This window comes from Chiroxiphia lanceolata, chromosome 7 (assembly GCF_009829145.1).
Source record: "Chiroxiphia lanceolata isolate bChiLan1 chromosome 7, bChiLan1.pri, whole genome shotgun sequence".
In the NCBI taxonomy this organism is placed as follows: Eukaryota; Metazoa; Chordata; class Aves; order Passeriformes; family Pipridae; genus Chiroxiphia; species Chiroxiphia lanceolata.
Genome location: NC_045643.1, coordinates 25,181,503 through 25,209,203, shown reverse-complemented (window position 1 = coordinate 25,209,203; position 27,701 = coordinate 25,181,503). Strand labels below are relative to the sequence as shown.

The 27,701-nt window shown below is 43.2% G+C and overlaps 1 protein-coding gene across 16 annotated transcripts in view; it reads right to left on the bottom strand.

Moving 5' to 3' along the window:
* The window catches only part of BIN1 (bridging integrator 1), a 94,297-nt gene extending 71,655 nt beyond the window's left edge, over window positions 1–22,642 (bottom strand). For 4 of the 16 annotated variants that reach the window (XM_032692696.1, XM_032692705.1, XM_032692700.1 and 1 more), the window contains exon 1: window positions 22,458–22,642. In XM_032692696.1, the coding sequence (XP_032548587.1) occupies window positions 22,458–22,541 (84 nt within the window). In that variant the 5' untranslated portion in view covers window positions 22,542–22,642. The remainder of the gene's footprint in view (window positions 1–22,457) is intronic. The other 12 variants (XM_032692688.1, XM_032692689.1, XM_032692694.1 and 9 more) reach the window with 9 other exon arrangements.
* Between the last annotated feature and the right edge of the window lie 5,059 nt (window positions 22,643–27,701).

The window sequence follows — 27,701 nt, the reverse complement described above, 5'->3', positions numbered from 1 at the left end:
AGTGCAGGACTGGGCCAAGAGGATTCCAGATGCAGATCATCATGTTAGGAACAAAACAAAAGGTCTGAGCTCACTCCACAACAGTCATGCTAAATTTTGGTTCAACTTTTTTCCATTTGCAGACTCCAAAAAGTATTTTTTTCCATGAGGGTACAGACCCTCCAGAATTAACCTATACATAGAAATGTGTCACACACCAAAAAAAAAAAAAAAAAAAAAAAAAAAATCAAGCTCAGTTGAGTGACACACAGCACCATGAGCTTTATGCCTGGACAAAAGAGGCCATACCAAGAGTTTGAGAAGGAGGCCAAGAGTGAAGCTATTCTCCCATTCTTAGGGCTGACATATGCCACTTTCACATCCTGTTCCATGCCTGCCTTCGCCCTGGTGTCTGAGGCACCTTCGTCCAGGGATCAGGCTATTCTCCAGTGATATTGCTGCCAAGAGCTTCAGCCATGTCCAGCTCTACATTCAAAACCCTCCTGCCAGCAAGAGGACAAGCAAACCTGACACTTCCAGTGTTCTCTCATTCCTTTTTAACTGAAATTTTAGGTAAAAATTTAGGGGAAAGAAGGGGAGAAGTATCTTGGGGGGAAAAATGGCAGTGGAATCAGCAGTGGAAAGAAAGGCTGCCTGAGGACCCCTGCACAATGAGTAACCAGACACCATATGTGCCACAGAAGCCATCAAGTGCTGCTGCAGCCTGGTAACGTTTGAAGCCTGTAACATTAGCTAAAGCAAAGTAAGCTACTGCTTCCACAGAGTCCTAATGACAAGGTCACAGGCCACGTGGAACAAAGAGAGGTGGGAGAGGAGCAGGTGAAGGGAGGAGAACTTGTATCTGCAAGCCAACCTATGTGAACTGGAAGAAAAGTTTTGTGAGCAGAGAGTGATCTGAAGATCCATGCTTGGAGTAGGGGGGCAAAGAGACAGAATCAGTGCCATACAGCCAGCCTTCAGTTTTTGCATTAAAACTACCTTTCAAAAGGGGAAAATTGAAAACTCTGCTCAGTGAAGCAAGCTGAGGACAACCCAAGCACATGTGGAAGGACTACAGGGGCCTGCCTGTGCATTACTGTTTGCTTAGAATCACAAACTGTAAACAACACAGGGAATTAAACACACAGCAAGGCCAGAAGATACTGGGTTGAAATTACAGATCTGGTAATAAACATAAAAGAATGTCGCGTGATTGTCAGCATGTGGTCTGCAGACTTCAAGGCCAATGAAGAACAACCACAGAAAGCAAGCTGTATATTTGGCATTTACAGAGAAGGCCAAACCCCCTGGAAAAGAAAATTAAGGCCGCATGACTCAAGAAAAGGCTTGAAGCCCTGCTCTAATTCATCTAGAACATGGATAAGACTTTTTTTCCTGAGGTACATTCCTCATCATGGTTCTAAGGGAACTTCCTTCAATCCCACTGACACATTCACGTACCACTCAGCTAAGGGGTCGGAAAAACCCCCTTTACCTTAGACACAGCTCACAGTCTGCCAGGTCTAGACCCTCTAACAGGAGCCAGTATCCAGTGTGTCTGACAAAAGAGCACTTCATTAGACTAACACAACACAGTTTACTCCAGTTATGAATAAAGACTTAAACCTGGAGTGAGTGGGGTACAAAACAAGAGAACCATAGTGATGAGAGTTCTTTCCAAATACATTATAAAGGTTTCTCTGTTTTCTGCAATTCCCAGACAGAAGTAAGGGGAATTGAGTAACATCCCTTTCTTGATCTTTAACACAGAGCCATGCCAGGCCTGCCAGTACAGCTGCCCAAACATGGCACATCCCATGTTATACATCCAGTACCTCCCAATCCAGCCATGAAACTCCTTCCTCAGTACTGCAGGCGTCAGCACACCGCATGCTAACCCACACAGATGTCTTTCTGGTACAGTCACATCAGCCTCCTGGGCAGCTCCCACGTACTAATTTTGGTTCGGCATGATTTTAATAAAAAAATGAATCATGACAGCAACTAGCAAGTGTTCCATGGCTGCTGCTACCCACACTGGTAGCTCAGAAAAAAGAAAAATGGCATGTGCACACTCCTCTGTGCCTTCATTTCCATGAGGCAAGTGCCAACACCTAAATACTTCTACTATCACCTGCAAGAAGGAGGTAGGCATTGAGGCTGCTGTCATTAGTTGTCGCAGCAGCTGCTCCACTCCCCACCACGCTGTATCATGCTGCAGATACCTGCTGGGCAGGGGATACAGTGTTTCAAATATTAAACATGAGCTTTTGAGTTCTCATTGGCAAGAGACGTGCTCAAAGGCCTCTCTTCCCCACCAGTCATGGGGACAGTAAAATCTCCCTGTTGGATCCTATCCTGCCACAGGTTTCACTTCTCTCTCCTTAAAACAGCTCTGCCACCACAGCCAAGCCTGGACAGGAACTGAAGTGCTCCCACGGACAGAAACAAAAAACCTGAGAAAGGAGGAGAACTTCTTGTACCAGGCGGGTGTTCCCCAGCTCATGCCCCCAGTCCCAACCTGCTCCTTCAACACCTCTCCCTAGCAACACTTTAGTTTCAGTGATGTGCAGCCTGCAGATCTTCAAAAGTATTAAATGTTAGAATTGCCTGAACAAAGACAGGTTTTAAGGAAACAAAACAAAACAAAAACCCAAAACAAACAAACACGCAACTGAGATTAGTTGCATAGAGTATCTTTAAGAGTGAAGACAGAAAAGAACAGGGAACAAAGTCTGTTTGTTCCTGCCGATTCACTGTTTGTTATCTGCACCTGACCATAAAGGGTCACATTCACCCTGTATTTAGCTTCCTCTTGTGCAAACCTCAACCACCATTTCACTCACACCTTTTCCCTTCTCCCTCTCCCAGAATATGACAATAGGAAACACCCTCTAGCCAGTGTGGTGACTCCAAGCCAACACCCGTGCATCCCAGGAGGCAGTGAAATCCCTGCATGATGCGCCAGGAAGAGGCAAGTGCTTCGAAGCACGTCCATGCTCATGGCTGCAGCTCCCAACAAAAGGAGCCTTTGTCCCCTGGTGGCCTTCGGCACAGGCTGTGCCAGAATCAACAGGGATCGATTCCAGCAGCACTAGGAAACAGGATGGGGCAGGAAAGAATAGGCTGGGCTGTTCCAACCTTCTGTGCACCTCTGACTTGCACTGAGGGGGGCTGCATACCAAAGGGACCTGGCTCTTAAGAAGTGTACCATCCTAAGAACCTTCAGGCACTGGAATCCATCTTCTGTAGACAACTTACTCAACCTGTCTTGCCAAACTTGTATTTCAACAGAACTAAAAATCTCCCAGTCATTCCTAAAGAAGGACAATCGCTGCCAAGCCTTTTTCTTTCTAAAGATAAGCTGGTGAATTCTGATCTCGGCATTTCAAATTTTTTTAAACTCTTAATTATACAAGGAAGATGAAGATAAGTCAGCCACATTTTTAGACAAACCTATTCAAATTCACAGTGTTTTAGGAGCTAGTTTATATTTACCCAAAACTTTGGCTTTGCTCACTAAGAATCATTTCCAAACCTCAGTTTTTACACACTTTCCATAATGCTTCAAGTCCTCACTAAGATTCAAGCGGTAAGAAAAAAAAAGTGTGAATTTCCTGTTCAAAGCAACATAGAGTATGACCCAATATTATGGATATAAATCTGTAATGGCAAAGCTCCAAAGCACTTCTGTGTGTCCAGTTTCCATCTAGCTGTACCACAGAAACAACATCCAACTCTGTGGCAGCCAAAACTAGTTGGATTGTGCACCAGAACTCATCAAATTCTCACAAGAAACAAGAAAACTGGGAAGGCAAAACTCAGAATCAAGGTTTCACAGGTCACATGAACTTGTCATATCTACTACATGCTGTTCATTTAGATGTAGTAAGTACCAAGAGTAACAGGTATTCTTGAGCAGGAAATGCAGCCTGAGTATCCAGGATCCTTAATTACATACAATTATTTCAGAGAATAGGTACTATTGTATATTGCCTAAATCATTAATTAAACTTTTGTATGAGAAAAGAGCCAACACACCTTGATATGTTATTTCCTCAGTAACAACCACAGCCCTATTATTAAATGCAGTCTAGGATCAAAGAGGCAGCTTCATCTGGATTCTGGTTGCACAGCTGCCACAGGCAAAGGTTAAAGATGATGGGAAGAGAAAGAAAAAAAGAGAAGAAGGATCTAGAACAACAACTAAATAGATACTACTGTGCAATAGCACAAATCCTGAGAAAGAAGTCTTAGCTTGGAAGAGGAAGGGTTGCCTGTGTTTCAGCTGGTCTATAACTAGAGGACAGAAAAATCCGAAAAGTGGGTTGTCTGATGTGATAGCTTCAGGTTTTCCAAGAGCAGAAAAACACAGTCAAAGCAAAAAAGTCATCCTTTTCTGACAACAAAAAGGAGCTGCAGGCACATCCACATGACCAGGCTTCTAGGGCTTCCCCTGGATCTCACTGGGGAAAGCCCTTCTTGGTAGCTGAGGAGGGTATCCAGGCCTTAAGTACTTGGCTTTCTGCCAAGTACAGTGATGGCTGGGGATTACCATGTGGGATCGAAAGGAAGATGTGATTTGAAGTAGGAACTTTAAGGATGCACAGCTGATGCTATCCAGACATTAGGAGCTTTGCAGCTGATAGGACAGAAATATATGCAGAATCAGAGCCCATCACCAGTAGATAACCAGTTTCTTGTGAAGGAACAGTATCCAGCTGCAGCTATTTTTCAACATGCACCTGCGGGTGAGCATGAAATTCTTGGACATCTTCCTCTGAAACAAACACAGAACCTTCCTCAGTATCAAAAGAAACAAGTGCATCACACGACAGCACTGGTATGGCCCCATGCACTGCAAGCACAAAACACTTTCTTTCTCATCTCTGACTTCAGAGCAGGGACATAAATAAACCAAAGATGCTTGCTGAAAGCAGGCAGTCTCTGTTTCTGCCAATCTTCACCACCACAGACAACACAAGCCTAATACATTTCTGCTACAGACAGCAGGGCAGTCTTACCCACAGTACAACAGCACTGTCGGGAGGAGAGCAGGCTGTGTGCAAAGGCTTCGCGCACATATGCATGTACCCAAAGATTTTTTTCACCCAAACACAGAACCACTTCCTCCTCGTTATTTGAAGATGTCAGAATGAGACCTCTAGAGAACAACTTGCCCATGGCTGTACAAGGAGTCTGCAACAGTGGTACAAAGCAACCCTAAATTACATGTAGGTCAATACTAAACATCAACCTTTACTACAGAAGGAATGGAGAAACTGTCACAGTTCCTTTCAAAACAGGAAAAGCTGCACTGAAAAATTACCTCTCACAGTTACACTGTTAAATTTCGTACAAATCATGATGCCCTTCCACCTTTCCTTTCTGTCGAATGGGGCTAGTATTCTCACATAGAGAAGGTATGATAAAAAAAAAAATCAAGTGTATGATTTCACAGTTCCTGAACATTATTCCTTACCATTGTTGGGACCATTGTGTTAGCAGCATACATATGCAAGATAAGATTTCTGGCAGGTAGGCAAGCCCAGCTGGTAGCAGTAGTTGAAGGAGATAGAGACATTATGCTCCTGGCTCTCAGCCTTCCAGGTTTCGAGCACTGGGTAATGGTGAAGGCAAGATGAAAAACTTTTGCAACCTTGAGTCAGCTTTGCATAGGTTGAATCTCAGTCATATATATTAAAAAAAAAAAAAAAAAAAAAAAGTGCCAGTCTAAAGGGTTCAAAAGAACCTTCCCAGATGGTCAAAGTGAGATTTACTGCTTGAGTGAGACAGAACTATCTATGCATCCAGGATGCATAGATATTAGTCCCAAGATATACTAACACACGTAAATAAACAACAGTTACCCTAACCCTCTTTTTTTTTCCTGCAGTCCATGTGTTACTGGCTAGAACTAGTTTTGAAGCCCAAAGAAATGAGTTGCATCAGTGCAGCATGCCTCAAGGACAAAGCACAAGGACAGGGGAACTGACTGACTGAGCCCACATCATCATCTCCTCCTATTGTCCCCCCTGCAAGACTCTCCCAGAGCAGTCACAGCTGACTTTAGCAGAGAATATCCCAACTTGCACCCTTTTTTTTCTTTACAAAACTGGAAAAAATCAATCCAAGCATGACTGACACCTAGAAGGAACACCAGAAAGAATGACAGCAACAAACAGAAAGCAGATCATTGGATTGTAGTAAGGAAGCTGTAGAGCCAGACAGCAAAGGCAGAAGAAAGAACTATACATGAATTTTCATCTCTCAGCCCATCACCATGAAAATAGATTCTGTTTTCATACATTTTCATCAAGTTTCCAACCACTTGTTAACAATCCTGCTTATCCTGGCCACAGCTTCAGGGTAACACATTAATAATCTATCCATCCACATGGGTTAGAGTAGAAGAGCTAATAATGTCCCCCCATTATTACTGGGGACAATATTCTATGAATAAAAATATCGTCAGAAGGTTACTATAGTCAGAAAACTAAGGAAGGTGGCAGCAGCAGAGGGAAGAAATGAAGGAAGAATTTGTTCTCTTGACACACCCTCTTTTCCATTTTTTAATCTTCATCATCCAGAGACTCCTTACAGGTGAGTGCTTAAGCATGGCACAAAAGTCTGCACATCTTTCAGACCCCAGCTTTCCCCTTTCTGCATCTTTCCCAGTAAATTTACCACAGAAAAGATCTTGGGGATGGGGGAGGGCAGGTCAGGAAAGAAACAGGAAGGACTTGGATAAATACTCACTGCCCAGCTCTGATAAGCAACCCTACACTAAGAGAACAACTGAACAATGCACTCTGCTTGAAACAGCTTTCTCCCCAGCTCCAAGTATTTTTTTTTTTTTAAAAAAAGGACATCAGCCAAATCTTTTGATTTTCCATGTGCAAGGGAGCTGATGTGTACATTACAAAGACTTTCTTAGTGCCACAGATCCACTAACAGCTCAAGGAGGAACAGAGAAGGAAGCTCTGAAGGCAGCAGATTCCAAACATGACAAACTCACCTCCAAAAACAAGTATTTGTTTTATCTGATGAAAAATAATGCTTTGTTTTCTGTTTTCCACTCCACGAAAACAAAGAATTAGATAACCCTTAAAGATGACACCTGGTTCCTCAGCTTCAGGAGACTTAAGATGCAAGAATAGCTAATTTTTTTCTGGCCCCTTCAACCCCTGCCCCTACTCATTCTGGCTAAAAATATCCATCAATGCCTTTGATACCCTTCCATATCTACAGCATGACTGGCTTTGGACCCGTGCCATCCCTGGGCTTGAAGAATGTGCTGCAGCGTTCCTCCCTCAGCAGAGCTGTCAGCTGTCCCTCTGCTTCCCGCTGCCCATCACTGGAGGTTGGCAGGCAGGTACTGCAGGCTCTCAAGAGGGGCTTTATTTCCAAGGAATCACTGCCACTCCACTGTCCCATCCTGGTTTTCATTCACAGTCCCATTCACGATGGTGAAACTTTAACTCACCCGGGAAACCAACTTGTGTAACTGTTAATTCACTGACCAGGGACACACAATATCTGTGTCTGCAGGGCTGTGAGGACAGACGCTGTGAACGCTGCACGTTCAGCCCCTGCCAAGGCCAGCAATAGCCTTAAGAACCTGTTCAAGGGCAGGACTCAGTCTCCACAAACACCTGCTCCAGAAATACAAGGCAGACCATCATGCTTTAGGGATTTGTTTGGCCACCTCCTTCTTTCCTATCCTTCTAAAGTAGCACTTTTTTAGAGGAGAGCTGGCACTAGCGTCACTTCCCCTACAGAAAGTTTCATTTCCTCCTCTGGAAGCCCCACTCCAGCCCCCATTCCTTCCCATTCTTCATTACCCCTACATGCAGTTGGATCCTGTCTCTGTTCAGCTCCCTAAAACACATTTGTTCCTTTTACACGATCAGATCTTCTCTTGCGACCAGGAGACCACTTCCATTTCCTTCCTCAAGCAGCCTGTGCAACTCCCAGCACACTGCTGCTCTCAGCCACAGAATATCAAATGGTTTCTGATGGCCAGGTCACTCCTTTACTCCCTTCTGCCACTCTGCCTACCACCAAGAGGGGCAGCTCCTCACCAACCCTGCCCACTCATGGATGTCAGACATCCGGCTGCTGTGCAACATCCAGCTGCCTCCCATATGAGATCCTAGAGTCCCAACATGTACGATTCTTTTCCCCTTACACCACAGGAGAGGGCTGGAGCTAGAAAACACAGAGGTGTTAGAGCAATTCCAATTTAGATGCCAAAATCTGGAGGGACAGAACAATCCTTTATTTTTTCCATATTTTATTCCAGAATACTTTCCTGAGTACCTCAAGCATCATCACAACTCATTAGTGACAGTTTTAACAGCCCAACTTCCCACACAAGCACCTCACTATCTGCCTCCTCAAGCTCTTCAAGGAAGGACAGTTCCACAGAACTGTTTCTTAGGTTGACTTTTTCACAAGCAGACTGCACTGCTCTCCATAACAAGTCTGCCAGCTCAAATTCACCTCCTGAGCACCTCTTCCTTCCTCCAAGTATCCATCAATTCCCTTTAATCCACCCTCCTGGATAATCAGAATAATGCTCTTTAAGCACATAACTATGACAGGGCAAATCCACTCTCTGGCTGCAGGTTGCGTTAGAGGGCACAGTGACCCTGCAGGTAATGTAATTGGAACATTATGCTCCAGAGCCTCCAAATAATCCAGTCATGGAGAGGGCTCCCCAGAATAGGACATGAGCACTGCAGAAAAGGCCCTTTTGCTGAGTTTCCTGGCATACCAAGGATACCTTGGCTAGGCAGCAACTTACTGCAGTCCTAAATCAAAGTGTTCCCTCCCCTCCCCCAGTCACCCTGGACATCTTCTCATCTAAGTTAAGAGCGACTTTGGATGAATCATTTCTCCCTATGTGAAAGAAAATCACCTTAAGAGCTGGCGGTATTATTTTCCCTTCCTTTCTCAGTAACTTGTCCAGGCCATTGGCATTCATACTGTACTGCAGTTGTCAAGTCATTGAGATACTGAAGGAAAAGCCACTCAGACTCTTCACCATCACAACAGACTGCTTTTCCAACTCCCTGGTAGCACTGACCTTGGAGCAGGAAGTGAAAAGGAGGCTTTGGCACCCATTGCAGGAGAAGCCAAACTGGTGCACCATGAACCAGCAGAAAAGGAAAGCTGCTGTTAGCACCTATAAAATACCTTGAAATTAAGGTGGTAAGGAGTGTAACATCATTTTGCTTTCTTCTTTGTCCCAGGAGAACAGCCAGTTAGATTTCATTAATATGTGCAGCTGTAGCCTCAGCCCTTACTTACATTAAGTCACAGTCAGCTCACCGTGTGCATGAACAGGCTGGAAGGGGGGGCAGGTTTGTCACCCATCCCTGCCAGCCCAAAGAGCTCTGAGATTTAGGGAATTCAGTCAGGAGTCTGGCAGTCAAGGGTAGAGACTAAGTTTTTTTCATTTTATGGTAACAACTGAGTTTTGCTGCCACTTAGATTAAAACAAAAACAAAACGAAATGGAGGTAATGGGAGAGCTTTACCCTTGAGACAGGACATTAACATTAAGGATGTGGCTTCTTAGATAAAAATCCCTCAAGTGACTTTCAGAAATTACTGACATGTAGCACAGACCTCTTTGAAACTGCTCTCACAACAACAAAAAAGCCAGTATAAGTAGGAGACTAGCCCAACAGCACTGCAACAAAAAGCCAGCCATGGAAATAGGCAAATATCAGTTGTTTGGTATAAAATGAAACCTGAGTAGGAGCAAAGATCTAGCTGAAAAATCTGTATTGCAAGAGAAAATTAATGCATCTTCTATATGTCTAATATCAGCCTTTAAAAGGATTGCTTTTCACAAAAAAACAGCCATACTGGCAGTTTGGGAAAACACAGAGTACATCTCCAGGATGCAAGAACTATTTTCCTCAAGGCATGTTTACAAAAAGACACAAATAAATCCCCAATTCTCCGGATGTTTTGCAAGTGTTATCTCTCACCACTTTTGCAGATTGCCAATCAGTTAAGATGAAAAGTTCCCTTACCTACATAACCAGAGGCTCAAACCAAACATCTGCTCTCTCACAGAAGGCACTTGCCTCCAGACGGTGGAGTGGCTGGGGCCCCTGGTGTGCATCCAGCACTGCCCCAAATCCTGCCATTCCAGGATTTTTTTACATAAAGATTTTAGTCCCTTGACTATCTTCAACATTTTAGGTTGTTTCTCCCTCCCTCTCCACCCACAGTTTTTGCAGTTTAGCTTTTATCATCACTCAAGTCTAAATTAAGTGATGATACAGCAGGAGTGGTGCTGTGACAGACAGCAGAGAAAAGCAATTCCCCTTCTCACTGACACGATGCTTGGACGCTCACACACTTGTAATGCAGCTCAGTGTCTGCTTACCCCTAGGCCATCCAACCACCTTCAAAAACAGGTTCTTTTTAAAGGCTCCTGCTACATTAGTTGATTTATCTTGTTATGTTACTCCTATCTACCCCTCTCTCTCTGATTTCTTTAGGTCATTTGGCATAATGCCAGCCTTGTAGGTACAGTCCAAGCACTAAGCTTGTACTGTAGCCTTAATTCAAGTTCTCCACTATAACCAACATTATATAAGAAACTGAAACAAGAATTATTTCCTGCTTTTTTCTTCCTTGAATACATATATGTTCCCACCTCCTCACCCATCCCCAAACATCTGACTGATACATCATCTTCCTTCAGGTCTAAGTCACTGTGTTATTAAGTGGACTTTCCCCCCCCATTAAAAATACATGAGCTTGCCTTGCTATATAACAGCTTATTAGGAAAAAATACTGAGGTTTATTTATTTATCTTTTCCTTTGCTTGATAGATTTTAACAGTTTAAAAAGAAAGCAGAGATATCTCCCACTTCCACCCTTTACTATTCATCCCCCATTTATCTTTAAGAACATGAAAATGTCCTGCTCTTTCACCACCCAAGCAAATCCTGGTAAATGTAATTTAACCTTCACTTTCAATTTTTTCCTCTTCTATTTCAAATTCTTCAGTCAGGGGTTTCAGAGAGTCAGAATATAAAGGAAAGAGAATGTAAAATTAAGAAGTCAGATGCAAGGCATAGGACTCATCAAGCAGAGCTGGGACAGAGGCCAATGCCCCAGCACAGGCATCACCCCACTGCCCTGTGGTCATCAATTCAGTCATTCTTCGGGCTTATTTCCACTTCACCCTTACCTCAGGGCAGATCCTCTCTTGAGCAACCTGGATTGCTAGTCTTTCCCCTGTCTCTGTACTTTTTGCTGCCACTGTAGTCCCCCATCCAGAACCCACTATCAAATGTACCTATGCAAAGAGAGACCTGAAATAAAATCAGCACAACCAGAGGAATGTTAACAGGGCAGTGGCATAAGGAAAGGAGGAGAAAAGGTGCAGCTGGAGATGACACATCTCCGTGGTGATGTGGTTTAAGAGTGATGTGAAACTGCTGGCCCAGCAGGAGTAACTGGGTCAGTTCAAACTTTAGTCTGGCAAAGACAAGATTTTATCTACAGGCAAGTGGATGGAGACTCACACAAAGTCTTTCAGCAGCAGGTGTACAGAGTAGAAGACAAGGCAGCGAGATAACCATTCAGAAGTGGTGACTTCTTCCACCAGAACAAACCCAACACCAGAAACAGGCACCTACCTTGAGAAGTGTGGGAGATTAAGAATCTTAAGAGCTTAAGCTGGCTTCAGACTTCTAATGCTTCAACCTTGACACCTTAAGCAGATGGCCCAGTTCCAGAGGTGCTGAAAACTCTCAGCTTCACCAGAAAACACAGGCACTATTAGGGTCATCCTGACAATTCAGCCTTGTTTTGTCAAGTCTGGGGTTCACAGGCTGCACATGTCTACCACACTACCACATAAATGCCCAAGAGACAGACCACTGAATTGACAGCTGTTAGATGTGCTGGTGCAACCAAGCCATATGCAGTTGTATGCCTAATTCATAACTTTATGTGCAATTTTTTCCTACTTAGTTTGCTCTTATTCAAAGCAGGCAGCTAAAACCACTGAATTCTTGAGTTCCCACTATTCAGCCAACCAGAAACTGGAGAGAATATGTATCTATCAATATCCTGTAAATAAAGAAGGAGGAAATGTCAGTCTCCAAGAAAGCAGGTAAATTTCCACCCTACCTTCTGTCTGCCCAGCTTTAAGAAGATGCCAAATAGAGATCAAAAAATGCAGGCACAACCATGGAGCTACATAGTAGCTACATCATAGCTCTGTAGTTAATAAGGCCAAATGGCATCAATTCATTTGGCATTCAGTGTGACATTCCAGGCAACAGGATTTCAGCAACATCAATGTCTATTACTTGGGTAGGCATTTAACACAGCTTAATTAAACCCTATATATAGCCAACAGTAACACTAGCAAGAGGAATAGATAGTATAAATAGTGCTGTTTGCACAGATCCCCCTTCTCAATTCCTCTGCCTCCTCCTCTGCAACACTCATTTTAAATGCTGATACTTTTGCAAGAAGTATTTTTATTTTTATGCAGGCCCTAATGAGAAATGGAACAACCAAACCAGGAAAAAACATAAAAGGCATTTGAGGCCATGTGTGAGCTGGAGAAAGAGATAAAGAAGCAGGTGTGTGCTAGGAGGGAGAGGGGCAGAGGAGCTCTTATAAGGCAAAACAATGCTAGAAGAGGCTATCCAGAAGGGACAGGCTGGATGCAGAGCCTTAAGAGGCTAGGAAAGCTCCTGTATGGGTTCACAACTACCTTGCTGAACAAGGATGGGAGTTTCTCAAAAGCAGGACAGATAAGGAACACGTAACATGCACGATGGGGTGAAGGGAAGACACAGACAGTTGGAGCAGATGTTGAGACTCCCTGAGCTGGAAGGCAATAGCTGCAAGGGATCAGACGTGAGGGAGAGATTTAGGAACAGTGCACTCCACAGCCCACAGGTTGGGTTAGAGAGTATGGTTTGTCCCATCAAAGTGGAAACATAGGGATTAACATAGATGATCAGCTCTTGGTTCTTCCCAAGGGGCTTTTGAACAGATCTTTTTCCTTTCCACCCAAGAGGACTGCTTTTACTTCAGCAGGACAGGTAACAGCAAATTGGAGAACTGGGCTTGATACACTAAGTTCTCCTGCTGTGAATGAGTGTTAAGTCCATCAACTTCTTTGCCAAAGCACTTGCTAAGAATCTGGGCCATGCTGGTTTTGGAGAGGAAAATCACCACAAAGTGCTCCCCAAAGAGCATCCTCAAAAATTAAGGCCTCAAACGGAGACCTGGGACTGCCAGCTTAGAAGACATTCCAGCTAAAAACACCCCACCACTAAGTCAATCACCTTCATCCAGCACAGCAACAGCTCTTTTAACCTACCATACCCACTGCCTCATCAAGAGGGCATCCAGCCCTGATAACACACACTTCCTCTCTGAATTATTACAGTCACCAAGGGTCAGGGAATAAGGAGAGCAAAAGCCTGCAGCTTGGCAAAAAATTTCTAGTTCTGGCAACTGACTCCAATACCCATTTACAGACAAGTCCCAGACCATGAGCAATTTAGTGCAGCATATCACTGCAGGGCTCTATGATCAACTGGTCACGTCACCCCAACTGTCTCTGACTCCCACTACAGTCAGTCTCCAAACCCTCCCCTCCCAGCCCTGTACATACAGCTGTTTTTCCTCTCCAAAGAAAGACAATCTATTTTTCCAATTTCTTCAGCTTATTTTCATAAAAATTTTACTGTTCAAAAATAGCCCTCCACCCTTGCCTACAAAGCAATCCTTATCAAACTTCTGCAAAAAATATCTGAAAATCCTTTTAAGTCTTCTGGAATACAGAGTTTTACTGAAACAAATCAGAATTATCTTAAGTAACTAAGACCATCCAGTATTTACATTAGAATTCTTTTAGGATAGGGAATGGCCATTTGTTAATACACAATGCAATCACACTATAAATACTAACAAATAATCATACTGTCTGTAAACATGATGAGGGAAACATTATCACAGTGGATGTATCTTCTTAATGGCTCAAGTTTGTTAACACACACGGCTAAACTTGGCCTTTTGCAATGGCTGTTCAGTATAAACAGACAGAAAAGAGAAAAATCCCTTGTATCCTCCTACTGTAGAGGTTGGTTCAATACACAGAAGAACAGTCATTTCACTCCTCTGCTGAGGGAACTGTACCTTAAGGAGTGTTTCAGTGCAGAACCCAAGGGTATTTCTCCACCTGAATGATTTTAAACTCTTCCCGAGTGCTCTTCCTCTTATAGAAGCTGCCATCCTGCTCAACAGAATTTTTCCAAAACCATATTTTCAAGTAACCTTTGAAATATGTTGTGCCCTGCTACAATAACTCAAACTCATTTTGGGCCTCTTGTATCAGAGTCAACATTTGGACCAGAGGGGTCATGTTACACCCACAGAGGGTAAAGAAAGTATCTCCCCAAGAAAACATTTGACTGCCTGAAAATTCAAAATTAATGAGCTGAACATTCAAATTCCAGGAAAGGAATTCCCCAATTTTTTTAAAATATACTGTTTTTTCCCCTCAAGGTATTGCCCATTTTCCCCCCATAAGTACTGAAGAAATAGGAATGGAAATAAGGCTGGTCCTTCCACACTCAGACTCATGGAGCTGGTAGGATCAAAAGACTTTAAAAGTTATAACATTCAGGAATAGTTAACTTTACCTACAGGGATACTAGAGAGTCACAGAACTGGCATATCTGTTAAGTGAAAAAGATGCAAAGATCTACATTTTCTTCACATTCCAGTCTTTATACCTTATTCAGCATGTTTATCAGTCACTGGCACCATTCCAAATAAATCCAATAGGACAGAATTGCTATTTCACTCCACAAATACCATCAAACTCAGCTCTGAGTTGGTTAAGTCACAGATTATTGTTTCTGGCCTGATAAAATGTGCAATCAAGCCAAGTAGTACAAAGGAAAAAAAAAAGCGTAAACACTTCTAGCTGTGTTTTCAAACAGTGTAGTTTCTGTACCATTGAAGTTCCCTTTCCATCCTTGATGGCAAACAAGCCTTCATCTCCCTCTAATACAGTTTCAAAGCAGAGTATTAGCAATTGCCCAGTGAAAAATGTTTGTACTTCAGCTGTATCAACCTCTAATCTCTCTCCTAAAGAGCTAACTTTGAAAACAACTGAGAAACCAGTGTGGCTCTTAAAGCGAGTTTAACAAAAAGTTCTAAACATACTTAAAATAAGCAAACCAAATATGATCAATGAAGAGTTACCAAAAAAATAAATTATTTCAGAACAGGTTACCAGCTTTCTGAATTTACACGTTAATTCCTTGCAGAGAGGTCAGGACTTCAGAATTCCATTTCTGCATATCATCAAGAGATTAAATGCAGCCCATGGTTTTCATAGATTAGTTGTTTTTAAGCACTTCTTTCCTCCTTATTGGTAAAGTTTGCACTCTCCATCCTGCCTGGCAGCCTATATTAAGAACACACTGCCATCCAGACTTCTCCTTTCTTGTAAAGAAAGGGACAAAAAGAAAGGCGACACTGTCTGGCTTTCGTAACTCTCATGACTCTCCTAACTGCACTTCTCTGGAAACACCAACTTGTAAAAACTTTAACCTGCCAGCCGCAGGTCTGAGTAAAGTTTACTCCAGCACAGCCTAAGTAGTTGAAAAATCTATGTTATACATGTGTACTTGCAGAGGTCTGAGCAAACACAGTATCTATTCCTCATTTCATAAGCTGCTCCACAGTGATTCTGTGAGACCTCTGTCTAGGTCTGTGAATGCCAGAAGTTCTGGGTTTCAAGTTTTCCACAAAATATAACTCCCTGCTCTGGTAAATCCTTCCTCAATGCAAGTTCTCAACATAATAAAGGAGAAACTCAGGAAAAAAAGGAGAGACAAAAGGAAAAAATTAATAAAACAACTGTAAAACTTAAGCAGGTTGAAGAGTTTCTATTCCCAAGTGCCAGGGCTGTTCCTTCAGACCACAGAACTACAAATCTAAGGAGAGGTATTTTGTGAGTAGCAGCTAAGAAACAAAACTATGCAAGCAAGTTGGCATAATGACAATGTAAGCCAAAACACAAAAAATACTCATCAATCCTATTTGCTGCTAATAAATACATTTTCAATTTTTCTCCAGGAATGTGGGGCAGAACCTACCCTGCAGGACTTGCCAGCTTTGTGAAGATCAAACAGCTTCAGAGGCTAGCAAAGCCAAACATGTTCCAAGGGAAACCTGAACTGTCTGAGGTCCATCAGTCATTTGGACGCCCCTGCTGAAGAGACACCTGACAAGATTTATTCATCCCTTGCACCACTGCCAATAGTTCAGGCATAGCTGTAGAAGTTCCTCACTCCCATTCAGACAGTATTAAGTAGTCAACTAATACCACATTTAAAATTGACTTTAACTAGTAAGACAATGGAAATTACTTTACTCTCTCTCTCAACCCTTTCCTGTGAGAGATGTTCCCTTTTAGCTCAGTAGTATGAATGCCAGAATAGTACAGGTTTGCTGCCACTCGTGCATTGAATATTGCAGGTATTGGAGAAAATCAAATATACAGGCCCTCAAGAGAAGGCTAAAACACAGCCTGATGTCAGAATGGACCCTGATGCACTATTCTACCTCAGAGAGTGTACCAAGTATGCTTTATCCATATTTTAATATTTGTTCCTATCTCATTGCTCTGGGGTAGAGAATCCACAGTCAACATTAATACAGTCCCATGTTAGAAGCAGCTAGCCTGCACACTCTGAGATGGCCAGCCCACTTAGGGACCTGAGCTGTGGCCAGTTCAAGATGACAGATCTCTGTTCTGCTTGGGCATGGTCATGTTAAGTTGTCAGTACAGAATTTCTGGGAAGACAGACTGATCCCTCTAGGTACAGGTAGACAGCCAGGACTGTAAGATGACCCTTGCAAAGTTGCAGAACTCACAGAGTGGGCAGCTCAGGTGTCTGGTCACCATCACGACAGCGGAAAAAATAGCCACTTTAATACCTGCTAACCTAAGATACCTTCTTGTCACTCCAGAAGTTTCTAGAACCAGAGCTTTATTACAGATTTGATGCCAAGCAACAGAGTCTTGTCTCTCTGTCCAAAGAACCATGAATAAAATAAAATTTGCATTGTTCCCAAAGACCCCAGTCCAGCTAGATGCTGAACATCTCTGGCTGCACTCAGCTTTCCTCAATGGCTTGGCCAGCCATGTCATCTGCAAGTCACACGCCAAGAGCAACCCTGATGTTGGGGGGTTGGGGGGGAATAAAAAGAAAATATTTCTGCCTAGAAACACAAACTTTGCCTAACAGTCAATGTGCAGGATGGAGAGGCCAGACAAGTTTGATGTCACCCCCTGAGAGATGAGCTCTGTAACACTAACTCTATACAGCCTAGAGCCTCACTGAAAAGAGATCTTCCAGATCCCACTTTATAAACTGATCTCACAGGAACTGCATTGAAGAGGATTGGCCGCAAGACTGGAACTTACAGGGAACATAAAGTGACGAGGAATAGGGCTGGGCCTTTTCCAAACAGAAAATTCATCCATCCATGAAATTCTGCTCCTTAAAAGAAATTTGTTAACAACAGCCAGACAGAGGGGCACCTTCAGCTGGGCACTGCAAGCACCCTGCCAATCAAACCATTCCATGGGCAAGGAAACATGTGGAGGCTGGTCTCCTATTTCACCTCCTCCCTGCCCCATGCAGATTATCTGATACCAGTAATACAGTCTGAGCTCATACTGGAATCATCTGTACATTAGGGGCATTAGTTCAGATCTCTCTCCTCTATCCAGTGCCCATCTTCCAGCAACCCTCAGGCACAAAGTACCTTTAAGACTCCACCCACCACCTAAGCCCTGCATTCTTGAGAAAGCAAGCTAACAGAAATAAAGTAAAAACCCCTTTTCTTGTCACCTGGGGAGTACCTCAGGAAAAACACAAAAAGTTTCATGCCAGATCAGTAAGAGAACAATTCTTGTAGCTCTTCAGGCTATTTGTACTTCACTGCCACAGCAAGGCTGATTGCATAGGGTAGGATGGTTTGGTGGCAAAGACAAACAAAAAACATAGAACCTTTGAAGAGATGGAAGGATCTTGAAGGAAAACCAGTAAGGAACTTCTCCCAAGTAGGTAGATATTGATATTTCTCAATAATAGAGCTTTCTGCATCTACCATTTTTATATAAAATCCTCTCTCCCCATCTGCAGTTTCTACAGATCAGGCAGCCTCTGATAGCTGAATGCTGAAGACAGCTGTATTTAAATTTGGTTTAAGGTGCTTCTCATTGGTATAGACTCCCACCTGCTTCCACAGGGCTGAGATTTCATTCCAGGTATTCTCTCCTGCCATTCTCCACCTATTGGAGCTTGTCTTGGAAGGAGAAAAAAAGTCTTATCAGGGCAAATTCAAAATGCAAATCATGCCTTCTGCAAACCCCATTCCACCCAAACCACAATCCATGAGACTAGGACTGCACAGCACAGCTTCCTTGGACTGTGCAGCCAAAGGAGAGCAGAACTTTGCTCAGGCAGATGGTTTAACCAGGAAAGCTTGAAACACAGATGTGGGTAAATATCGGTGGGATAAAGTAAACCAAGAACAGAAAGCAGAAGTGACATCTCATGGCAACACAGCAATTCAGTGGCAGAGTCTACAACCTAAATGTGACATCCTAACACAAGGGAGTTTGGATGTCCAAACTAAACTTTGCCAGGTCCTGGAAAACAAAGCCTTCTCCTTTGGTTAGGGATGGAGAGAAAAAAGGGGGCCTTTTTGGTACATCAGAGTAAAACCATGACAAAATAGGACAATCTATTCATGCCACAGAACACAGACTCCTTATTTTGCCCAGCTATATAACAAGTGAGAGACCACCACTACTATAAGATAGAAATTTCCCATGCTCAGTCTAAATAAAAATAAGTTCATCCCTTTCTACTCCTTTCCACACAAAAAACCTCCAAGGCAAAAACAAACAAACAAACAAAAAAAAACACCCACCAAAACAAAAAAACCCAAACAATCAAAAAACGTCCCAAAACAAAGCAAAACAAAACACAAATTAAAAAAACCAACCACAACTTTCTTTCCAATGTCAACTTCACATACAGCCAACACCATCCTTCCAGTCTGAATCTCTGCCTTACGTGCTGAAGGAAAGAGCTTGATCCTGTGAGTAGGACCCTCACCACCAGCCAAGTTACTAAACCCCAATTCATTTGCTCTCCAAGGTCCTCCTGGAACCCCACAGAGGAGTTACCCTCACACTAGGATTGCGTGAAGTCACCAAAATGCTGTTTGAATTTGTCCAAAGCATGTGCAGACTGACACATCCAGAAACAGGACACTCCCAGAGGAAAATGAGAAATGTGGAAATCAGGGAGATTTTTAAAAATTTGAAAAGTGTAAGATAGAAATTGGTCACAAAGCAGAAACACAAACTTTAACCACGATGATGGATCATAGACATAAAGAATAAGCCTCACTAGCAAAGTTTAAAATAGCTTGCAAACACAAGGTTCCCTCTAAGACACCGTGAAAGTGGAGGCATTAAAATTTTACTCCATTTTAAGAAGTTTAGAATTACAAAAGGTCCAGAGCTCAACATCTCAGAAAATCCTTCAGCTAATAGAATAGAAGATGACTTCCAGCCTAAATATCCTAATTTATCCTAATTAGTTGCTAAAGGTGATATAGGAGTTAGAAACGTTAAGTGACTCCTTTCTGCAGGTGGATTCCTCTGAGGACAGTGGCATCAATTTACTTGATACATTTGATACACTGGCTAATGGACAAATTATTGCCCAGTATTGTACTTGAGTAGAGACAAAGGTTAAATGCCCAAACCATTTGCAAACAGCACAGTCAACCAATCTGCCCCATTATTTCCTGTGGAATTGCTAAAGTGTCTTCCAAAAATAGCCAATAGTTTTGCTGAAAGGCTCAAAACAAACAGCACTTCTGAAGGAATATCTTACATAGTTTACGTAATAGCCATCTCAGAAGGGAAAAAAGGATGTGTACAGTGTTTCAGTGTGAATTCTGCATTGAACAAAAAGACATCATTCTTTGCTTAACACGAGGCTTAAATTCACCATGAAGGAAACTGCTGAGGTCAAAGCCTCAGGGCTCGAGTTGAGAGGGAGATATCATTCGAAAGGGAAGAACTTTTATCCTAGATTCAAATAAAAATAAGATATGTAAAAGGAACACTGTCAGCTTGTTTAAGTCTCAAAAAGGAAAAGTTCAACCCAGTCAGCATCCCTTCACAAAAAATTAATACATTTTTAAGTTGTGTACCCAGATCTACCTCTGCACACTTCCGCTTACCTTCTTTCTTATTATTTAACACCTCGTCCTTATCACTTGACACTTGGTTTACCCTTCCTGCTAAACACAGGACCACAGTTAAAAACTAAATACCACAAGAGTAATACCAGTACAGTGTCATAACCACTGATGAATTCCATGTCACATCATATTCAGCTGTATCCTTCCTCACCACCTGAAAGTTAACATTCACGTATTTGCCTCAGTCAAAGTCTGTCCCTCAGAGACATGGGTAAAATTCCAACACTTCGCTAAGGAAGAATTGTTACAGATGATACTGTAGCAGTATGAGGGGGCAAGTCAGAAGACGAAGCAAGTAATACCATCTTTTTTTTTTTTTTGAGAGCCCAGAGAGCAAAGTTGTTCTGTTTGCATTAGGATAACAACAGCTGAAGGGCCTAGAATTTGTGTTAGCTTATTAAGCAAGTGTTATGGGTTTTTCCTTTTCTCCTTAAGGGAAAATAAGCTGTGCTTTCTTCTGTGTAAAGAGATAAAAAACCATTTTCGGATCCTGGAAATCATTTGCCATACACAGCTAAACACTCGATTATTACTGTTGTCCTCATTCTCACAGCCCCAGTCACCACGAGGGCGTTAGTGAGGAAAGTGAGGAAGTATGCAAGATCACCAGTTAAGAGAAATTTGTGGAAAATTATCCCTAGGAAAAGGACCTGTGTGCCTTCAGATAAGAAGTCAGGGAAGGGCTTGGCAGGCCACACTTGGCTCCAAGTTGCACCAGTAAGTACAATAACTTCATCAGCAGGCCAAGGAGCTCAGCCTTTACCACCTACCTTAATATTAATTACAAATATGGTTGCCATCTGGTGGCTAACACAGAATGAAGTTAGCATCTGCGATGAGTTCGGGGTGGACCAGGTATCAGGAGACAGAGTCCCTGTTCTGTCCCCTCTGGAACCCCAGTAAGGTGAAAAAAACCACAGATGTGGCCATGATGACTCTTATGTACAGAGTGAAGCCAGGACCTTGCTGCTGCAGTTCCATACTGGATCTGCTAGTCACTTGGGGTGTTTTCCAAGCAGTCAGGCAAGTTCAAATAATGCTCCTAGTCTTGGTAAGTGAGCTAAAACTAGTGGATACAGCATGTGCTACATTAGGCCCAACTGGTTTGGACTGCCATTCCGACCCAGCAGCGTTTTTGAAGTGTCAGATACTGCTACAAGGCTCAGGCCAGCACTGCATCTAATCCCAAACCTCCTAGATTTAATCTAGCTGCTAAAGATAACTCCCGGGGAACAAGAGCAGCAGTGGGCAGATTTGTTCTCCCTCCCTCCCTCAAAGATGCACCAGTCCTTATTCAGTCAATGTCATCTCACAGCAAACCACTGAAAAACAAGACGAGCGTGCCTGCGATAGAAGCAGCTGATCAATGTCCCTGCGTAAAACGCCCGATAATCCCTACAGAGAGCAGACATCTGGCATCAGATGCAGCATGCCAGAGAAATGAACACGAAAAGTATCCATTGCATATTCCTGGCACCTTTTGCTGGCACAGGGCTGGGTGGAGAGCACCGAAAGGGCCCTTGGGATTCAAAAATCTCCCCTTCTCTCAGCAGACATCGGCACAATCTTTAAAGGCTGTATGGATTTGGCTTTACCACCATTCCAAAATCAGGAGCTCAAGGTCAGTACATTAAGTAGCGACTATTATGCTTTGCTGTTAGAAGATAAGCAGCAGTGTCCACCTCCTTTTCCTCACCATCTTTTGAGGTTACGCATTTAGTGCTATGGTATAATACAGAACTGCTCGTGAAAATGCTGCATAAAGCACAACCTAAATACCATAAAAAGAAGGTCTCCTCCTTGCTGAAACAATAAGCATCTACAGATCCAACACAAGCGTGCGGCGCTCCGTCCTCCCTCCCCGCTCCCGGCTGAATCCGATGCCATGTTTCTGCAGGCGGACGGTAAACCCTTACCGCTCGCAATAGGGATATTCTCCATTCTCGGGATGCAAAGAGGCCCTAATTCCGCAGGCAGGGAAAGCAGCTGCCAGTCCCCCACCAGCACCCACTGCGAGACGCATCCCTGCTTCGGGGAGGGGTGTCATACCCGGTACCCGCATCCCCCCCAACCCCGCATCCCGGGGATGCCCCCCTTATTCCCAACCTTCTCCTGCGCCCGGGTCAGCTTCTTCTGGACGTTGCTGGCGATTTTCCCGGCCGTGACCCCCTTGCTGCCCAGCTCGGCCATTTTGCCTTCTCTTTTTAACGGGCGGCTGCGAACGACGGACCGTCAGGAAGGGGGGGAAAACCCGGCGGGCAGGCGATGGCCCGGCCGTCACCGCCACCTCCCGCCTGCCCGTCCTCCCGCCGGCCGCCTTTTAAAGGGATAGTGCTGCCGTAAAGGGAGAAGGGATGGGGGCAGATTTTGGTCAGATTTCGCCCACCCTGCCTGCCCCCTCCGGGTCCCCGCCGCCGCCTGTTCCGGAGGGGGCAGGCAGGGTGGGAAAGTCTGGGAAGCATCACAAGTGATTTATCTTATGTGACGGTAGGAGTTTGCTGTCCATTTCATCCTGCAGCAAAGCAACATTTTTATTTAAAGAGAAAGGGAAGAGTATCTGGAAATTGATCGAACCCCTGATTTTAAAAGGCAAGCTGAAATTTCAGAAGATTCCATCCTTTAATCATAGAATTATTAGGGTTGGAAAAGACCTTCAAGATAATTGAGTCCAACCGTTAACCCAGCACCACTGTGTTCACCACTAAACCATATCCCCAAATGCCACATCCACACACATTTCAAACACTTCCAGGTACAGCAATTCCACCATTTCCCTAGGCAGCCTCTTCCACTGCCTGACCACCATTTCAATGAAGAAATATATTTTCCCAATATCCAATCAAAAGCTCCTATGGTTCAACTTGAGGCCATTTCCTCTCATTCTACCTGGGAGAAGAGACCAACCCTCACCTGGTTACAGACTCTTCTCAGGTAGAGTGATAAGGTCTCCCTACCTCTCTTTTTCTCCAAACTAAACAACCCCAGCTCCCTCAGCTGCTCCTCATAGGACTTGTGCCACACTTGTGCCCTTCACCAGCCTTGTTGCCCTTCTCTGGACACATTCCAGCACTGTGATGCCTTTCTTGTAGTGAGGGGCCCAAAACTGAACACAGAATTTGGGCATGGCCTCACCAGTGCCAGGTACAGGGGGACGATCACTTCCTTAGACCTGCTGGCCACACTATTTCTGATGCCACTGACCAGGATGCTGTTTGCCTTTTTGGCCACCTGGGCACACTGCTGTGTATGTATCAACTTATTATGAGTGCCTGGTAAGTGCCTTCACCTCAGCCCTGTCTCTTGGAAAACTAGAATAATCAATTTGCTAGCTTGTCTCACAGGAACCTTATGATGACTACTTAGTTATATTTGTACCTAACTTTGTCCTGTGGTGGAAGATCTTTTACATATTTTTGGATTTGCACAGGAATTTGGACTCAGCATGGCTGCACATGATGGCTGTTCCAGTTGAGGAGTAGTGGTGACAGTGGAGGGAGGCGTTTTGTGTGTCTCTACTGCAGAATACACTGCAGTGATGGGGCATTTGTCAGAAAACCAACCATGACTACACAGAGGGCTTTATATCCATAACTTCCCCTGAATTCCTGCTACCTTAGTCTGTATGGTATGACTCTTCAGCTGTGTCTCAACTGCTTTTCAGAGTTGTTGCTCCTGGCCTGCCCTTGTCCCCTTTCAGCGAGCCTGGACTCAGTTATACCACTGCTTTCATCCCAGCAGGGCTTTGGTTGTGCTTTGATAGATCTACTGGGCAAATACCTTTTGTGAAACTCTATTCCTTTACACAACAGGACAAAGTTCTGCTTCCTGGAATAGAGGAAGCCACCTCAGCACTGTTATTCGTATCCTAATACTCAGCCTCAAAGCTTCCGTCGGTACCACACACCAGGGCTTGGACAAGTGGAGGAGAAATTCTTTCCTTGCCTGTTTCTGCAGTCACCTTAGTTCTTTGTGAGAGCTCAGCACACAGTGTGCACACAGCATCCAGTACAGCACCGACCAATCCAGTGCTCTGCAGAAAATGTAGATATTTAACAACCTCGTCTTTGTTTAAGATGGAGACTATCCTCTCTTATACCTATTCAGCCAGGCAGAGAGGGACCTGGGAGTTTGGATTGACAGGAAGCTCAACATGAGCCAGCAGTGTGCCCAGGTGGCCAAGAAGGCCAACGGCATCCTGGCCTGGATCAGGAACAGTGTGGCCAACAGGTCCAAGGAAGTGATTCTTCCCCTGTACTCAGCGCTGGTGAGGCCACACCTGGAGTACTGTGTCCAGTTCTGGGCCCCTCAGTTCAGGAAGGATATTGAGGTGCTTGGAGCAGGTCCAGAGGAGAGCAACGAGGCTGGTGAAGGGACTGGAGCACAAGTCCTATGAGGAGAGGCTGAGGGAGCTGGGGCTGTTCAGCCTGGAGAAGAAGAGGCTCAGGGGAGACCTCATCACTCTCTACAACTCCCTGACAGGAGGTTGTAGCCACGTGGGGGTTGGTCTCTTTTCCCAGGCAACTATCAGCAAGACAAGAGGGCATGGTCTTAAGCTGTACCAAGGGAGGTTTAGGTTAGATATTAGAAAGAATTTCTTTACAGAGAGGATAATCAGCCATTGGAATGGGCTGCCCAGGGAAGTGGTGGATTCTTCGTCCCTGGAGGTTTTTAAGATGAGACTGGATGTGGCACTTAGTGCCATGGTCTAGCAACCGCAGCAGTGCTGGATCAAGGGTTGGACTTGATGATCTTGGAGGTCCCTTCCAACCCAGCTGATTCTATGATTCTATTTTAATTGAAAGATGGCATCCAAACCTACTTGTGTTCCAGGACAACTTCACACAGCCATTACTTTGCCAGATGAAGATTGTTGTCTCAAGTTTATACACATAGAGAGTAGTGTAGCACTCACTACTGCAAACTAAAGCCACAGAAAAATGTCAAAGGTGATAACTTGAGAGAGCTAGGCCAGATTTTCCAACTTAAATGCCATTTATTGTTTCCATTTCTGCTTCAGTACTATTTCTGTTCATTCAGAACTTAAAACAATTGTCTTTTCCAGAGCCCTTAAAAACTGTGGGCAGAGAACCTGTCAACACCTTTGTGTGAGACTTCATGAGACAGTGCCTCTGCATTTCTTGCTTATTATGACAATGGCTTTTTTTTTTTAATGACAAAACCTTAATTCAGAAACCAGTTTAAATCCATACTACACTTCAATTGTGTTAGTAGACATACTATTCCCATTTAATGAAATACTTGGGCATGTGTTTCAGTTGTATATGAGAAAAGTGCAGTGATCCAAGACATTCTCAGACTGAAGCGTGTGCATACCCATGATGCCACTCCGTATTGCAAACTGCAAATTCATTCAATTCCTTTCTGGCTTTACATTTAGTATTCATATTTCTGTATGATTAGTATTTAGTATTCATTTAGTATTCATCTTCCGTAGATAAACAACAGTGTCTGACATGCATCTGAATTTTTCCATACTTTTGGCCTTACAAGGTATTTTCATATTACTTTTCTTCTCCAACCTCATCCATAATTCAGCAGCATCTCACTACTCAGTATCATCTGGGAACATAATTAATATCTCATTTCCTCTGTCTCTCGCCCCCATCTCCTCCTCCTTAGCTGAGCTTTTATGGGTGAAAGATGCACATGTGGTTAAACGTTTATAACATAACGTTTAAAAGAGCAGATGTCTCAGGGTCACAACACATTCCTCTCCATCCTACCTCATATATTTACTTCTCCTGCTTAGGTCTTTTCTTCATCGAAACTGGTTTGGAAGGGATTTTTGTCTGATTGCAAAAGCAAATGATTGCAGCACGGGAGCTGAAAAGAGAGTCCATGGCAAACATCAGACAATTGTGAAACAAAATCATCCAGACACACATATTCACCACAATGAAAAATGATGACAAACCGTGTACATTTTAAAAGCTGGGATTAACAGCAAGCATCCACCTCTCAGCATGAGTCATTTCCCAGTTATTTCTGTGCTTGATTGGATCAGCACCAAAGCTGCAAAGCATTTGCCTGGCTCCAGGTGTGTTGCAAAGGTATTCCCCTGGCATGACCCAGTGAAACCACATACTGTGAGTGGCTATGCATCTGAATGACCACATAAGCCATTTTAGCCAGGTAATATATGAAGGTTGTTACTTTGTGAGTGGGAGAGGCTTCAGTCTTGTGTCTATCCACCGTTGTACTGACCTCAAACTTACAGCATTTTACAACCTTAAAAATGTAAATAATTTCAATTGGACTGCACAAAATAATAAACATACAGGCTTGCAACTTATGTTTGTATTTGTTTGTGCTCTGTGGTATTGTAAGGCAGAGATGTCTAACCTTTTGGAAGCCATTAGTGACAGATTCTGCACAATTGAAGTTAAAAGAAATCAGACAGTGCTTATGTGCACCTCCCACAATGAGATCCATTAAGTGCAATATGTGCACAGTTGTCTCATCTATTCTAACACTAGACCCCAGGGCACTTAATTTCACCTGACTATATCCAGCTAAACATATCTAGTTTAACTTGAGTCACCTTGGCTCCTTTTATAGTCAAAAGAGAGAAATCAGTATCTCTAAAGGATGAAAAAGATAAAACAAAACCTCTGCCTTAGCTACAGAGGGAGATTAAATGAATATCTTAAATAGCTAAAGTTAAGACAGCCAGATTGGTTATGAAACCCACCTGTAGTCCATCTCCCTGGTGACAGGATGATTCATTTACACAGTTCATGGGGAAGAAGCAAACACACTAGCACAAACACACATCTTTAACATGTACATACCACCATTGCTTTTTTACTGCTTTCTTAATTGATTAATACTCTAGTCAATAATGCCTATGTTAGGCCTCAGCCCCATAAGTGCATTTCACTTCTCAGTTGTCTCATTAAAGGGAGATGAACTGCTCACCTGTTTACAATTAAACATATGCTTAAGTGCTCACTGATTTGAAGTCTATTATTTTGTAATTTAGGTACAATTTATTCCCTTCATTGCACAAATTGTTATTACAGCTCTTTTTTTCATTATTATTATTATTCCTGTTTTGCCAAGTTTGTCCATCTGGGAGCAGGATGGACATGATTCTTAATTTAAATTAGAATAAATATTTAATTTTTAAAGAGTGATTTCAGCAATGTGTCCATTAACATAGTTTTATTTTTTCTGACTTGAACCTTTTAATTGTAGTTTGTGTGTTTAGAGCTAAAAGCTGTGATAATCAAAATATATTCATTTCCCTGAAACTGGTGGCAAAATCTTTCCTGTATATTCTAATTCATTTAAATAAAAAAAAAAATCTAAAATTAAAACAGCAGTAAT